At 35.0% G+C, this 17479-nt stretch overlaps 1 protein-coding gene and 1 pseudogene across 24 annotated transcripts in view; both read left to right on the top strand.

The window, feature by feature from the left end:
• The window catches only part of PTPRD (protein tyrosine phosphatase receptor type D), a 758123-nt gene that overhangs the window by 569394 nt on the left and 171250 nt on the right, over positions 1-17479 (top strand). For all 24 annotated transcript variants that reach the window (XM_073880761.1, XM_073880763.1, XM_073880782.1 and 21 more), the window contains 3 exons: positions 1363-1944; positions 11766-11899; positions 15050-15194. In XM_073880761.1, the coding sequence (XP_073736862.1) occupies positions 1363-1944; positions 11766-11899; positions 15050-15194 (861 nt within the window). The remainder of the gene's footprint in view (positions 1-1362; positions 1945-11765; positions 11900-15049; positions 15195-17479) is intronic.
• On the top strand, positions 11537-11697 carry LOC112836306 (U2 spliceosomal RNA; annotated as a pseudogene).

The following is a 17479-nucleotide window of genomic DNA, read 5'->3' as shown; positions in this document are numbered from 1 at the left end:
CTCTTGCCATTCCCTACCCTCTCCACCTCAAAAATAAATAAATATAAGGGTGAATCCTGTAGGCAGAAAAGTAAATCAAAACAAAAAGAGCAAGTGGAAGAGAGTGAGGATGTATCACAACTCATTCATTGAGTTAGGTGTTCATTCAGTTAACACTGCTAGGCAGTATTCTAGGTATTAGAGATACACGTGTAATCAAGTACAAATTTGCAACTCTTGAAAAGCTGCCATTCTAGAGAGTATTATACTTTTTGCCTTTATGTTGACAAGGAAAAAGAGTATGAAAGGGCTGATCATATGAATGTTACATTCTGGGTTTTCTCCCAAAAGTTAGGTGGTAGCTATAATTTCAGGTATTATTGATATTGAATATAGACTGCACATTATGATAGTAAACTGCTTTAAAAAGTTATTTGTGAATATGCTTTAATTTAGTTCAACATTTTTGAATATTAGCTAAAAACATGAATTTAAAATTAGTCAATTTGAAATTTACTATTCTTTCTTACCTTAAAATTCTTGGTTAGATTATTTTTTTTAAGATTTTATTTATTCATTTGAGACAGAGACACTCAGACAGAGAGCATGAGTGGGGAGAGGGGAAGAGGGAGAGGGAGAGGGAGAAGCAGGCTCCTCGCTGAGCTGGGAGCCAGACTCCATCCCAGGACCTGAGGATCATGACCTGAGCCAAAGGCATCGATGCTTAACCATCTGAGCCACTCAGGTGCTCCTAGATAATTTTTTTTTAATTATAGTAATATTATCTATGTCTTATAACTGGAAAACAATATGGATATTATTCTTCCATAGTGATTTAATGCCATTTGAATATATAACAAATTGTGTTCTTTTCAATGTTGGTATTTAGTTATATCATGTATTTCCTGAAGCAAGAAGCTAATTGGCCAAACTCTTGGTTATAATAATAGTAATAATTGCAATTAATGTTTTTTGAGGGTGCTGGATACATTCTGAGAGCATTACTGGAATAGCTCATTAATCTTCACAGCAAACTCATGAAATACAGTTACCCAGCTGTACAATACAATCCAGTGGTAGCTCTTCCCATTTTCCACATGTGAAAACTAAAGCAAAAAGAGGTTATGCAATGCATCCAGGATCACATAACTAATAACTGGTGGATTTGAATACAAGCCTCAAATTACAGTGCTCTAATGTGCTTCTAGCAAAAGGAGATTTGTCCCCTATGCATCTTACTATACATCCTACCCACTTAGAAAACAATCTTTTGTTATTTAATCTAATCAAATCTTCAGTAGATAACATGATTCTGTTATTCCATTAGTAGAGTTTATGGATCTTTGTAATATCTTAGAGCTGTCCTTTTTTTCTCCCCCTAAGCCTTACCCAAACCTCCAGGAACTCCTATAGTGACCGAGAGCACAGCCACAAGCATCACATTGACATGGGACTCTGGGAATCCTGAGCCTGTCTCTTACTACATCATTCAACATAAACCTAAAAATTCTGAGGAACCTTACAAAGAAATTGATGGGGTGGCAACGACACGCTACAGTGTCGCTGGACTAAGTCCCTACTCGGATTATGAATTCAGGGTTGTTGCTGTCAATAACATTGGGCGGGGACCTCCCAGTGAGCCTGTGCTAACACAAACCTCAGAACAAGCACCATCCAGTGCCCCACGGGATGTGCAGGCGCGGATGTTAAGTTCAACCACCATTTTGGTACAGTGGAAGGAACCTGAAGAACCAAATGGACAGATCCAAGGATACAGAGTTTATTATACAATGGATCCCACTCAGCACGTCAACAACTGGATGAAGCATAATGTAGCTGACAGCCAAATCACTACTATTGGCAACTTAGTGCCCCAGAAAACATATTCTGTCAAAGTTCTGGCTTTTACCTCAATTGGAGATGGTCCTCTTTCAAGTGACATACAAGTCATCACTCAGACAGGAGGTAAGTCTGGTTCTGATGGAGAGTAAGGAAGGAGGGAAGGAGTAGGTGCTAAGAGGTGTGAATGGTGAAAACAAAAGAAAGGACAAAGATAAGTATGAATTTTAATTTTTGAGACTTAGAGTTTCTAAATGAGAGGTTGAGATAAGACATCTGGAGCAGAACAGGCATGGGTACTGAAAGACTAAGTAATACTTTTAAGTAGAGGGATGCATTTAGCATTTTTTTTTAAAAATTTGTACCCAAATGACTTGAAGATTTTTCTGAATGAGATGGATGAGTGCATCCTCCATGCAGCATTTTGAGAATAGAACTATCTTGCTTTATACTAGTGACTCTGATAGAATACTCTTACAAAATTATTTAACTTATGAAAGATTGGGTGGTTCAAGATAAACTTAAAAATAAAACCATTTGTCAGGGGGCCTTACACATTTAAATGTCTTCTATTTTCCAAGCAACTACCCACTAAAAATACTCTCCTAATGGATTTTTGAGTTTTTTTTTCTTTGTATGGCTTCATGGGTGGAGAAAGACAGTTATCAAGATCCTAGATCAAACTTTAGGGCCTCAGTGACTCATTTTACTGGGCATTCGGGCAAACATCACACTATTTTATGGAGAAACACTTGGCCTTTCCAGTGGTTTTGTTTTCGTAAGCAGATATAAGACCTCTGGTCTTTGATTCAGAGTGATCAATTTTGCCTTAGGTTGAGAATATGACATAGCAACTTTCTTCTAAAGTTTATTCTTGAACATCTGAGAGCTATTAATTTGACTCCTATGAGGTGTTGGTGCCTCATAACTTGCGTTAATCTCAGTGTTTTGGCAGTATGCTATTGGTTTGTTCTGAGAATCTACATAAAAACCATATTATTAAGAAACATATTATTGGACAGAGTAGTTATAATCTGTAGGTATAACTCATTGGTAACCTTGGGAATGAATTTTCTGAGGTGTCAGAACTAGATAAACCTATGTTTAACCCTGACTTGTTTTCATGTTTCATGTCTTATGAATCATGTCACTGAGGGTGTTTACCTATTTTCCCTGGCTACTGGAGATCTCAGAACATATTTACAGCCTGCCTGACTTTGTTTTATTTTTTATACTGTTGTTGTGTTCTTGCTGTTTGCTCATGGATTTATTATTTTGTCTAATAATATGAAGTATAGCTATAAAAAATATACCTTATCACAATTATACTAAAAAACATTCATATATTTTCCCTACTTGGCTTTTGCAGTTCTTCTGTACTTATTTGCTATATTAATATACAGAAAAACACTGTAGATTAATTTTTCTATATATCTCATATTGGAAAATGTAGAAATCTGTGTATCTTGTTCTTTTTCTTGACTAAAACTGGTCAATTGTTATGAGATTATTTTTTATTACACTATTTTAGCAGCTCTCTAACTATTTAAAGATAACAGAAAATATATACTAAGAACATATACCTGTGATCCACTTTTAGTTTTTCTGATTTTTCAATGGTGATATATTTTTTAAAGATTCATTTATTTGAGAGAGAAAGAGAGAAGAGAGAGGGTGAGAGAGAGGCGGGGAGGGGCAGAGGGAGAGAAACTCAAACAGACTCCCTGCTGAGCATGGAACCCAGACACAGGGCTCAATCATACCACACGTGAGATCAGGACCTGAGCTGAAATCACTAGTCAGATGCTTAACTGACTGAGCCACCCAGGTGCCCCTCAGTGGTGATATTTTAAAAATCCCTAGTCTTGGAGTAATATAACCAGAGTTTGAATCCTGGTCTAGCATTTTTAGCTCTATAACCTTGGACAAGTTACTTCATTTCTCTGAACTTCAGTTTTCTCATCATCAAAAATAATAACCACCTTATAGAATTTAGAGGTGGTATTTGGTTTCTACGGCTGCTGTAACAAAATACCACAGACTGGTGGCTTGAACAGGAATTTACCGTCTCTCCATTCTGGTGGCTAGAAGTCTGAGATCAAGGTGCATGGAATTGGTTCTTTCTCAGGGCGTCTTCCAGGCCTCTCTCCTAGCTTCTGTTGTTTTGCTAGTAATCTTGGCTGTTCCTTGCTTTGGAGAGGCATCACCCTGATCTCTGCCTTCATTGTCACATTGTGTTCTTCCCGTGTGTGTGGCTCTCTGTCCAAATTCCCCCTTTTCATAAGGATTTCCATCATAATGGATAAGGGCCCAACCAAGTGACCTCATCTTAAATAATTACATCTGCAAAAATCTTATTTCCAAATAAGGTCACATTCTAAGGGTTAGGAATTCAATATATGAAATTTTGTGGGTTACACTTCAACCCATAATAGTGCTATAAATTAGGTAATGGATAGAAACATTTTATAATTTTAATAAGTAATATATAATCATCATCATAATAAAAACAGCTACATATGCTGGATACTCTGCTGTAAACTTTGCATGTATCAATATAACTACCCAGTTAGGTAGATGTGGAATTACCCCATTTTCCAATGAGTAAATTGAGGATTGAAGAAGATTCAGGAACTTGTTTTTCGGTCATAAGGTTGGTAAGTGGGAAAGCAGAATTTAAATCCAGGTACCTTAGCTACTTTAAAGCATCATTATTTTCAAATTAATAATTTGCTTTTGTGATAGTTTCAGTGCCTGCTAGATTTTTGTGCCCACCAGGTGCTCAATAAATAGAGGCAGTAAACACAGTCATTCATTTATTCATATCTTTATTTAAGAATTATATGTAATTTAACCTTTGAAATACTTGAGGTAGCTATTATATTATCCTAGTACAAAAGTACATTAAAACATTTAGATGTAAAAAAAAATAAGCTTATCTGAAAGTAGTGAAAGGTATACCACTTTTCACAGGTTATTATACTTGATCGCCAAATTTGGTGTTAAGTTTTCAAACCACATATTTAAACATAAGAATCCATAATGTTTTATAACTTTTTTTTGTCTGATACCAGGAAGATTTAGGTATCTTAGACACCAAATACTTCCTGGAACTAAATTCAACCAAATTGTAAGAATCCTTGGGAATAATGAGAATCTTTATATTCAGAACAGAGAAGACAGACAGTAATGATCTTGGTCACAGTTTATTGACAGATATAGAACTGATGTTTAAATAGACCTACAAATAGACCATATTTTGGTTTTCTGTATCACCAAGGGACATAATATGACATAAGCCATAACTCAGTTAAGGCAGTGCTACAACAGGGAATATTGAGTTAATGTGATCCAAGGACTCTGAACTTAGAAGAATCTGAATGAATGGGTCACAGATGCATTAGAAGAGTTATGCCCAATCTGTGATATTTTTACATTATTTCCAAGAACCTTGTATAATAGTTGTACTTCTATATCCATTGATTGAGAAGATATATAATGACATAATGACTTGTGCCTGCCAAATCAATAGGCTAAGAAAACCTTCCAAAATAGCACAATGATTTGATCTGTTCCCTAGGCTTAATTAACAAAGGCCATTTGATGTTAGTGGACACCTGCCAAATACAGTGATGTTAGTTCTAATATAATTAATGCTGAGCTGCTCCTTTTTTTTCTTGCTAACTATTTCTTAGAATCATAGCTAGGGAAAAACATAAAATCATTATGAGATATTCTCTTAGAGAGGCTATAGAAAATTTGAGGATATAATTATTTTCACTGCAATTTTATTTTTCCCAAACCTATGAAAATTTACTAAGATATATAAATTTCTCAAGTATATTTTAATTTCATATATACAAAGATATAAATTTCTATGTCTTCTATATCTGAAAGCAGTTCATTTCATTTTTTATCTTTAATTTGCTGGCACTAATAGTCCTGTTTTTGTTTAAAATTGGACTCTGAAAAAAGAGTATGTAGTAAAAAATTGACTTTAAGAGGGAAGTTGTAACTTTTGATCTCATCTAAGATTACTGTTAACATATAGATGTAAATGGAGAATTGATAGCAATTTATGTATTTCTGATAATGTAGAAAATCGATATATGATCTATTTATAGTCAATAATATTTCCCCTTAATCATGACTATTCATACAGTTGATAATATTAAGTAATTTTTAAGTGGTTTTCGATATGAAAATATCTTGGTTAAAATAATTATGTTCTAGAAACACAGGTTAATCTTCCAGTTTTTCCACAGCTTTAACTCTTGGCATTACAGTCACTTGCCACTAATTTACCTTAAAAATGTGGAGAATGCAGTATATATGCCATTGTTAAGGGAAGAATTTATATTGTGCTAGAAAAAGATTTCTGCTATTAGAATACACATTTTGAAAGGATGCCTTTTTATATAGTTTTCTTGTATAGATAATTATAATAAGAATATACAGTAACTATATTGTATAAAAGAAGTACAAATAAAACTGTGATAAAGAATGTAGTGAATTACATCTAAAACCTAATGCCCTAAAATGTTGCCTGATGTTCATGCTATTTGGAGCCATTCTAAATCTGTTAAATCCTAATGTCTGTTTTTTTTTTCTTTCTTTAGAAAACATATCTGACCTCTAATTTTCTGTGCATTTAACAGATTCTTGGAAAAAGATTCTTGATTTCTATGTGTATACATTAATAGTATAGGCCTCTGGAAGGAAAAGAATTATGTATATCTACTAAATAAATACTGAGTACCAACTTTAAACTTTTTGAAGAAGCTAATTCTACTCCAAATTCTGGGCATTGCAGAATTGTTATTTAAAAAAAATAAAAAGTAAAAACAACAACAACAACAAAAAACTATGACATTTAGAGACATGACGGTTTAGGTTTCCAGAACTTACTAAAGCATTTCATTAGTATATGTCAACAGGCCTGAATAAGCAAACTAGAAAAAGACTGATTTCCAATTTCCCAAGTTATGAGTCCAATTTAAATTCATTCTTAAAATAATTTTGGCAAAGGAGCTAAAAGGAATCTTAGTAAAGAAGCTCTAGATGTAAATACAACTCTAATAAAATTTAACTTTTCACACGATATTTAATGACAATTGAGAGTAAGATGTGTGCAGGTGCTTGTGTATTAAATACTTATTTTATCAATGATATATTTTTGGCACTTACAAATCAGACTCCTTGTTTTGAATTTTGTTTTGTTTTACTTCCTCTGGTGTTGTTTTGTTTTACTAATTCTGGTGTTGCTTTTATTATTGTTATCATTTATTAAAATGCTAGATATATTTTCAAAAGTGTGCCTTATTAAAGAACTAAGTATTTTCACAATAATAGGTTTCCTACTTTCTCTGATAATATTTCGTATTTATAATATGGCTAAGCGAAATTGTTGGCTAGCCATTTACTACATGTTAACCCCTATCTCTTTGGAGATATTTGCTTAATTTTACTTAAGTATTGATATCTTCTAATATTATCAGCATTTCAGATGACATACAGATACTCCCTTCATCTCTCATTCATTCTCTATTCTCTATCTTTGAGTTGCCTTCAGGTATTTATATGGAGTATAATAGTAGTACTACTCAAATACTTTACATTCATCAATGGGTTTATAATCTTATTTTAGAGAATTGATAGCTAATATTTGTATTTCCTTGTGGACATTAAGTTATCAAGAAGAAAAGCATAATGTTGACACCACTTTACAGAATACAAACATTTCTTAAATATAGTTTTAAGGAAAAATTATAAGTTCTACCTTCATTTCCTCTGCCCACATCTAAATTCTAAATTTGGTTTATGGTCAATAATATCACATCTCTCTTGCTAATGAAGAATGATTGCACTGAAGTTTCTGGATGGGCTTTTTAAATTTTTCCCATGAGTTTCCAGAATCTCAGAGTTTCCTATAAAATTTATGTTCAGTTAATTGGTGAGGGAAATGCTATAACACAGAAAAGCTCTTAAATAAAAGTAAAATAGACACAGGCAAAGAAGAAGTGAAGATAAAAGAATGCCAGTAAGGTTGGGGTGTAAAGACTGTGAGAACATTTGAAGAGAGAGAGAGAAAGAGGAGGGAAGGAGGGGGTAGATAATACAAACATAAATGTTAATAGAATCTGAAGCCACCATAATTGATATACAAGTCTAACAGAACATGAAGTACTCCCTGTGTTTCCAAATAGTACAGAGAAATAAGACCATTTGGAGCTCCCTAAAGTGCTTCTTCATATATATATATTATGATCATTAGGACTACTATGTTTGAGGAATGTAAAAATAAATCCATTAATTTCACAGCTTTTTTCTTTTACTTTGATGCCGCAGTTTTATTGTGGTTGTTTCAACTATGGCTAAATGACTCTGAGGAAGCATCTCTAAGTGAATCTTCAATTCCCAGGGAGATCTAAGTAGTGGCACCTTAAGGTGTTTATGAACATAGAGCCTGATATAATAAAAAGGTCTTTTAAAGCACTGGTCCATTTGCTGGATTTCGCCTGTAGACATAATTTGCCCCCTATCGTGTTTTTCAATTAATTTAAATTAATTCAATTATTTCCAATGGTTAAAAATGGAAATATTTCACCTAGAAGATTCACTATCAACTTCTGTTGAAAAATCAGAAGTTTAGGCAAGCTTTGACCAACATTCCACAAAGCTGCAATCTGCTGGTGCCGAATACTACCAACTCCTTCAGGTGGGCCAGGCACTCTCCCATTGGCCCCATACCCCACCTGGTCTCTAAGTGATCTGCCTGATACCTCTGGACATTTTTATTTCTTTTTTCTTTTTTTTTTTTAAGATTTTATTTATTTATTTGAGAGAGAGAGTGAGAGAGCTCAGGAGCAGAGGGGAGGGGTAGAGGGAGAAGCAGGCTGAGCAGGGAGCCTGATGTGGGACTGGATCTCAGGACCCTGGGATCATGACCTGAGCTGAGGGTAGACTCTTAACTGACTGAGCCACCCAGGTGCCCTGGGCATTTGTACTTCTATCACAAGTTTAACATCTAGTAAATTAAATTACCCTCCAGACCACTTCAAAAGAAGGGCAAGATAGAAGCCAAGGAGGAGAACCTTGTATATATTATTTGAAGTCATCTGACCACTACTTATTTTGTCCAAGAATAAAATGAAATGTACACCCCCTGAAGCTTTGAACCTGTTTAATTCATTATTTAGAGGAAGAGGTGTCTTAATAGAATTGGAGGGTCAGATGAAGTTTATCTCACTAAACAAGGATGAAACATTGAGACCCACTGGGAATTTGTTCAAGACAAATTAAAAGCAAAAAAAGTAAACAGGTTAAATAAGAAAAAGTTAATTAGATTCCCAAGATGTTTTCAATCAATGTCAATTTATTATTAGCATTAGGCAGGGAGGAAATACATAACAGGCAATTATAATCCTGAGAGTAGCCCTTCAGTTCTGTCCATGTTTTTAATTCTTGACAATACTGTGTTCCAGTTTGGTCTAAGTCAGGAGTTATCATAAGGCTTTCTTCTTTCTCAGATTTGTGGAAGTTGGGAGAAAGAAAAAAAGGAAACAAAAGTAGAGAGAGAGAAGTGACCACACACATATGCATATGTGTGTGTATTTTTAGGCTGAGAACCCCTGTAATCATCTGAATATTAAAATCCAATCATAACTTCCCCATCTGTCTGATTGTTCTTGGCTTCCATTGTTGCTCCTGCCAGGCTTTTGGTATTTCCTGTTTAGAACTAATGCGTTCTCTATTTGCTTTGCTATTTTCCTGTTTATTTTTCCCCTCTTCCCCCCGCCCCCCACCAACCCTTGCTCTTGATCTTTGATCTTTTCTTGTCTCCATTTCTCAAGCTGGATGATTGTGTTAGGTCTCTCACTGGGCGAGTACTTACAGAGAAAAAAAAAAAAAGATACCTTGTTTAGAAAGTATGTTCACAGAGCCATCAAATTAATGAGTATCTCAAGGCCTGTGATAAAAAAGGAGAAAAGATGATGAATGCAATTAAAAATAAGAAGAACTGACTATCGGTTGCCTTATGCATCAGTCCAAACATGAAATTGTATGCCTGCACATAAGGTACATACACGCACATGCCCACACTCACACACACACACACACACACAGGTTAACACACCAGACAGAAGAATAAAATAGGAATACTGGAAACCGTTCTGGTAGATCTGTTTAGACTTTGATCTCTTTTTAAATAAAAGACTATTTTAGTCATATTACAGAGAGATGACTTTTATAGAAAAAGAAAAAAAACATTTTTTATTTCCAAAATCTTCTTACTAAGGAAAATGATGCTTCAAGTATTGTTTAAGAAATTGAGGGCGCCTGGGTGGCTCAGTTGGTTAAGCGACTGCCTTCTGCTCAGGTCATGATCCTGGAGTCCCGGGATCGAGTCCCACATCGGACTACCTGCTCAGCAGGGAGTCTGCTTCTCCCTCTGACCCTCTTCCTTCTCGTGCTCTCTATCTCTCATTCTCTCTCTCTCAAATAAATAAAATCTTAAAAAAAAGGAAATTGAAGATATACATCAGTTACAAAGTATATTATTTTCCTAAGTTTTTCAGTGTTTATGCCCATTCACCAAAAACACTTCACATGTTTTTTTTTCCCTCTAGTATAAAGTATTATTTTTCTTGTTTTTTATTAAATATACACAGAATATACTTGTGAGAATATGGGCATATGGTCAGCTATAGCACTTTAAGATGCGCCACAGTATCAGGGGTAATGATCAAAATAGTTAATGGCCAGCATGGCCTGGGCACCAACCGATCAGAACAGACACTGGCCAAGGACAAAGTAAGGTTAGCTGGGTCAGTGATGCCCTGAACTACATTACCCTTATGTATAAGGGATAGAGGACCTAATGGGATTTGATGTTAACCAGGAGGTTGGGGTTAGTAAAACCTCTTCTAATACAGAATTTGAGTAAAGTGTTTTAAACTGGATATATGTCCCATTCTTTAATACATCTGACACATAGCTCTTTCAAATTGTCTATTGCATGGGTTTTAATGACAAATATGAGAATTATACATGACATCTGCTAAATTACTGTATGTCTGATAATAAACATATTCTCTAAACTTTTTAATTTGTGTAGTAACTTAGCTCCATCTCACTAGGGACAAGTGAGGGTCCTGTGATCCAGTCCTACTTCAGGCTCCTTGCTCAGTGGGGAGCCTGCTTCTCCCTCTGCTTACCATTCCCCCTGCTTGTGCTCTCTCTCTGTCACTCGCTCTCTGACAAATAAATAAAATCTTTTTAAAAAGAAAGTCAATTAGGGAGTAGAAGTAATTATTTATAAGGGATAGTTTTTTTTTTTTTAACCTCTTTTTCAAAATGTGGGGTTGGTGAGAAAAATACCACGTGATTCCGGTTTACCAGTAGGTTTTGTTAATGGAGTAAAGGTGGGATTTTATAAACCTAATCGGAAATAATTTTGAAAGTTAAATGCAATGCTAGAGAACAAGTTCTTGGTTGTAAAATAACAGTGGATTTTATGTATATAGCACTTGTTATGATTTAGACAATATTGATTCCAAGTGTATTATATAAATCATCTCACTTATTATGTACAATATTATGAAATAACCTTATTATTCGTGAGATCAGATTTATTATCAGATTTATGTTCTATTCTGTGTTTGATAATTCTGCATCTTGTATAGATTTTAAACTGATCAAGAACAAGTGCAGTGTCATCGCTTCTCGGCCTTTTGGCTAAGATCAAGTGAAGAACAAGTGCAGTGTTAAAAATATTCTTATACCTTGAAGGAGGAAAAATGGACTATAAACAATGTTAAGGACCTAGCTCTTCATTAAGCTACACATGTGGACACGTTTTGAGAGGTTTAAACAGATGCACTAATGGAAGGGTTTTGAATACTCATGGTGATGATGAACTCAGTCCTTTGCCTTCCTGTTTTTAGTACCAGGGCAACCACTAAACTTCAAAGCAGAACCTGAGTCTGAAACAAGTATTTTGCTGTCTTGGACACCTCCACGTTCAGACACCATTGCCAACTATGAACTGGTCTACAAAGATGGGGAGCATGGCGAGGAGGTAAGACTGATTCTCACCTTCTGATCATTCACTATCCTGGGGCACTACTCTACTTTTGTGTATTCGCCCAGGTTCTGCCAAAAGGTCAAATATCTATAGAGCACTTTGGTGGGAAAGATTTATTCCTCAAAAAAGGAACTTGACCAAAAAAACAGAATATTGATTTCAAGCCTTTGGGGGTAGAATGAGGCAAACACCAACAACAAAGCAGCTGTTATCCCTATTTCCAGGCTTCCAAGCTTCTTCTGAAAGTATCTAAAAGAATATACCCCATGAGACTTAGGGACTTCCTTTCTTTCTCTTCTGCACTAGTGTAATTAAGCCATATAGTACTTAAGTTAAATGACTTCCAAGGCTTTGGATGGATGAATTTTTCCAAACTGGTTTCAGAGAAAGAGGCCCTGCAGCAAATGTTTATTTGTATGCCAAGAGTTATTTGATATGAATGAGAGTATATATAATATTTGAGTATGCTATGCAAATAAAATAATTGTAAAATGAAAAAGTCTGGCAATTATTGATAGTTACTGAAAAGAGAAACCAAATCAATATAACTAATGCATATATTAAGAGGTATAGTAAGGATTTCACATATATTAACTCATTCAGTTCTTACAGTGGTGTCATGAGTAAGTTCTTACTTTTAATTGATTTCACATATAAAAAAATGAAGGCACAGAAAAGGTAAAAGAGATTCCCCCAAATCTCACACTACTGAATGGCAGAACTGGGATTTGAAACTCTAGGCAGTCAGGTTCCAGAATCTATCTTTTTAACCAATAGGGTATATACTGCCTCTTGGGTGGTGTACTTTGTATAAACTATAGAAATCGGTACTAAGATGCATCTAACAATTTCAGGATGGGAATATATGATAGTAATGAATGTATTTCTTTTGTTACTGTGACATCCAGGCTGGAACATTAGGACAAAATGTTGGTGAAACTACATGTGAAAACTCAATCCACACAAGTCATTTTATTGTACCTCTTAGTATTCTTTATCTTAAAAAAGATCTTTACAAAGCTAGGTAGCCCCTAACTTCTAACAGAAATACCTTTTTTTTTATACTCACATACTAAATGAAATATTATCAGTTAACTTACGGTATATCATTCTGAATACTGTAATAAATTAATATGTTCCTATAAACTTCTGTCTTTACAGCTGTTTGAATTGAGCAGAATCTCCGAAGACCAGGTTCTAAATGCAATGCTTTTAGAGTTAGCTAACAAAGCCAATATGAATTAAAGCACTCAAAAAGTATATAATTGAAATGCTGCTATAACTTAAAGTACTCATGTTACCACTATTGATGTTTTTATTAAGACGTAATTCAACATTAATTTATTTTAAATCTTTGCCATTACCCAACTGAAAAACAAATAAAATTAAAACATTGCAGGAGAGTGGCACTCCTTTGAGAATGCTGTAGATGTAGGTGCTTGAATGTTGGTGCACCTACTCTGTTTTACAGTTGTTTCTTTGGGGATTCCGTTTTTATATACCATTTGGGAAATCTAAAATTTCTAAAAGCTTTTGTATTTGTGAGCCAGAATACCCTCAGGATGTTTTCTCTAGTTTTATATTTGAATTCCCCTTGAGTGATTTCTGTTTGTGTGAACAGCAAACCCTATTCGTTGAAAAGCCTTAAGATTATTTATGCCATTACTAGATTACATAATAGTGTGTATTTTAAGGCTTACTACAGGCTAATGTTCAATCTGAGATTGATTACCCATAGCTCTATTTTTGCTAAAATGCAAGTCAAATTTTAAGCATGAAGAGTACGAGTTACAACATTCAATTAAAGAAACCTTATTTCAAAAGCCCTTTATGACGTTAAAATTTGCAGAAAAGTTTGTGACTTTTTTTCTAGCTGCGTGCTCTGTAGTCACAAAGAAAGAAAGTTTTAAAATGATTTTAAATCAGTCTAGAGTGATGGTATGGTTTCATATAAATTTTCCAGCTAACAAACATCTGATTTTTATCCCATCAGAACTTTGCAATTTCAGATCTCTTGTAGCAATGTCATAGAAACTGTACACCGGTTTCTGTTGCTACTTCTGGCCACATCTTCTTTGCCCTAATTTAAATTGCAGAAGGTCATGGGAGATGAGCAAGACAATCTCTTCACTTGAAATTGGCACACATTGGCCAGACTCCACCATCAGGGGCAGGTGTCAGTGTCTGTTGTGGGCTTTGTCTCAGCAACACATGCACCTTAATGTACAACATGCTTATGGGTGGTGGCCTCTCAATCTCCCTCTTTTTTTTTAATTTTTTTATTGTTATGTTAATCACCGTATATTACATAATTTGTTTTGGTGTAGTGTTCCATGATTCATTGTTTGTTCATAACACCCAGTGCTCCATGCAGACTGTACCCTCCTCAATAGCCATCACCAGGCTAACCCATCCACCCACCCTCCTCCCCTCCAGAAACTTCAGTTTGTTTTTCAGAGTCCATCATCTCTCCTGGTTCGTCTCCCCCTCTGACTTACTCCCCTTCATTCTTCCTCTCCTGCTATCTTCTTCTTTTTCTTTTTTCTTAAAATATGTTGCGTTATTTGTTTCAGAAGTACAGATCTGTGATTCAACAGTCTTGCACAATTCACAGCGCTCACCATAGCACATACCCTCCCCAATGTCCATCACCCAGCCACCCCATCCCTCCCACCCCCGACCACTCCAGCAACCCTCAGTTTGTTCCTGAGATTAAGAATTCCTCATATCAGCGAGGTCATATGATACATGTCTTTCTCTGATTGACTTATTTCACTCAGCATAACACCCTCCAGATCCATCCACGTCGTTGCCAATGGCAAGATCTCATTCCTTTTGATGGCTGCATAATATTCCTCAATCTCCCTCTTACTTGATGCATTTGGCCACTGCATTATCATTAGAAAGATCTCTGGCTTCCATTGTTCTGGTTGCCTTCGTTATAGGAATTTTCCTTTAAACACTGATATTTTCTTTGTATAGTTCCCCTGGTAGAGTCCTAGATTCTCACTGTTGATTCTGTTTGTGATATTTTGATGACTTTACAACTCCAATGACAAACATCTGAGGTTGCAGGCAGTGTGCTAAAAATATTTGCATGAATCTTAATGAAAATGACCCAGTTCTTTTGATACTTATCCACAGCAACGGATTACCATTGAGCCTGGGACATCTTATAGACTGCAAGGGCTGAAACCCAACAGTTTGTACTACTTCCGTCTGGCCGCACGCTCTCCTCAAGGCCTGGGTGCTTCCACAGCTGAAATATCAGCCAGAACCATGCAGTCAAGTAGGTGTCTCTCTTTGCTTACTTTCTGCCCTTTTTCGTTAGGGGGTGTTGCAGCCTTCCCCACTCCCCAGCCAACAAACAAATCGGCTAATTAATAAGTTAGACAGTCAGTAGTTTCTATGCTAGTAAGCATCCAACTTTGGGGATTACAACCATGACCTATGTTGGTTTCCAACTTGGTCCAAATAACAGATCCCATTCTCTCCCTTCCTAAACTGAAAGAAGTCGGAGGAGTTAGAAGACTTCCGTCAGGAAAATGAATGAAAGTTCCATCAGGCCCTGTGTAATGATTTATAACCAGCAATATTCTGGTTGAAAACACTGCCAAATAATCACAAGAGGGCTTAACAAACTAAAGAGGTAAAAAAGACCAAACTTGTAAGCTTTTTAGGCACACAGGTGTTTTTTTTTTTAAGTTTATTTTTATTTATTTGTTTGTTTGTTTATTTTAGTGGGGGGGTGGGAGAGGGACAAATGGAGAGAAAGAGTCTTAAGCAAGCTCTACAGCCGCACAGAGCTGGATGTGCGGCTGGATCTCACGAACCTGAGATCATGACCTGAGCTAAAATCAAGAGTCGGATGTTTAGCCAACTGAGCCGCCCAGGCGCCTCCTAAGCACACAGGTTTTAACTTTGCTAACAAACAGGTTTTTATTTCATGTATTTATTTCTACTCAGAGAAGAACTCAGCTCTTGTGACTACTTTGTTACTAACTCCTCAAGTAGTACATGTGGAAATTTGGAACATTCGTAGAAAATCTGTGTTTGGGCAAATTTAGGAACAATGGAATAATCACAAGTACATTTGCAATCCTAAATTGTATTTTGTTTCCTCAGGTTCAATTTCTTTTTGGAACTGTTGCCCTAGAGCATAGTTGTGTTTATCACAATGGGGGTTCATTGTGTCCAGGGAAGATTGCTTTGTGTAAAGTATTATATGGAAGTTTATTTTTGATGGAAAGTTTGGTGACTTATAATAATACTATGGTTTCCTCTTTAATAGTAAGTTTCTATAATTAGTCTATTAAACAACCATTGACTTTGAATTGAACAGTTTTATGGAGTTATTTCCCTAGGTTTTTTTTTGATACTTTATATTTTATATGTGATTTTTAATAGTTATATATGCAGTAGATATGTGTAATCTCAATACATTGAATTGTGTAAAGAGGATGCTCACTGACCTAAATATTAGACCTAGCAGCAAACATGAAATTTATATTTTCTAAAAAATGAATTTTCTTTCATATAAGCAAGTCTATATTCTATAGAAATTTAAAATCTTTCAGGGTTTTTTGAAAATAAAAGTTATATTCTTTCTCTTTCTCAAAACATGCCTGTTGGTACAAAAAGTATTAGGATCCTATTACTTAATCCATTAGTGATTATGGTCTATTCCCATAAAATTCCCTTTCTTTTAAAAAATGAAGCATGTAAATTAATGCAGTTTTGTATTTGCCTTTGAATTCCAGGCAGACTAGTAAGTAATATTGTAGAAGATAACTCTTAAACTCAGACATTTAATTAAAAGAAATGTGACATGCTTCAATATCCTGTTTTGCATGGTTTACAAAACTGACTCTTTTGCATGCATGCTACATACCTACCTATTTACATACATAGAGACAGAATGGACATTTTATAACCACATCAAAAGCTTTCCTACTTTTTATTTTATTAAAGTAAAACATTCAAGAGATGTTGAATATATTCTCACAGAATAGGAGGTCTGAAAGTAGCAATGTAGTAAAAACCAAATCAGCTTTTTAAAAAGAATTACAAATGAGTCCTTACTGTTACATGAACAACTCAATTTATTATGAATAATGATAATGCATATGAAATAGTTTTATAATTTGAAACATAAGAACATGTAGTCAGAATCAATAAAGATGATAGGTATTCTCGTGATTTTGCAAATCTTACTCCAAATTTTCAAGATTGTTGTATGAGAATTTCCTTTTCGTCAGTACAGGGAGCTTTCATTTTGATTGACAATCATGAAGAACCCAAGACACGTAAATTAAAAAAGACTGATAATCCTGTAAACAATTGAATACATCTGACACTACATAATATTAAGACCCACAAGGTCTAAGGAAATACCCAAGCTACATATTCACAACACAAAATTAGAAATGAGTTACTCATTCTACCACATCAATTGCCTTAAAATAAATAAATATAAATAAATATATATATGTATATATATCTTATCCCTCTTATTTGTCCCGTAGGAATTATATATTATTAACTTTAAAAATAATTTACGATAATGGTTTCATT

The sequence above is a fragment of the Callorhinus ursinus genome, unplaced genomic scaffold (assembly GCF_003265705.2).
Source record: "Callorhinus ursinus isolate GAN/ISIS: 27379988/994484 unplaced genomic scaffold, GSC_fseal_2.0 scaffold39, whole genome shotgun sequence".
NCBI lineage: Eukaryota > Metazoa > Chordata > Mammalia > Carnivora > Otariidae > Callorhinus > Callorhinus ursinus.
This window is presented reverse-complemented; position numbering and strand designations above follow the sequence as displayed.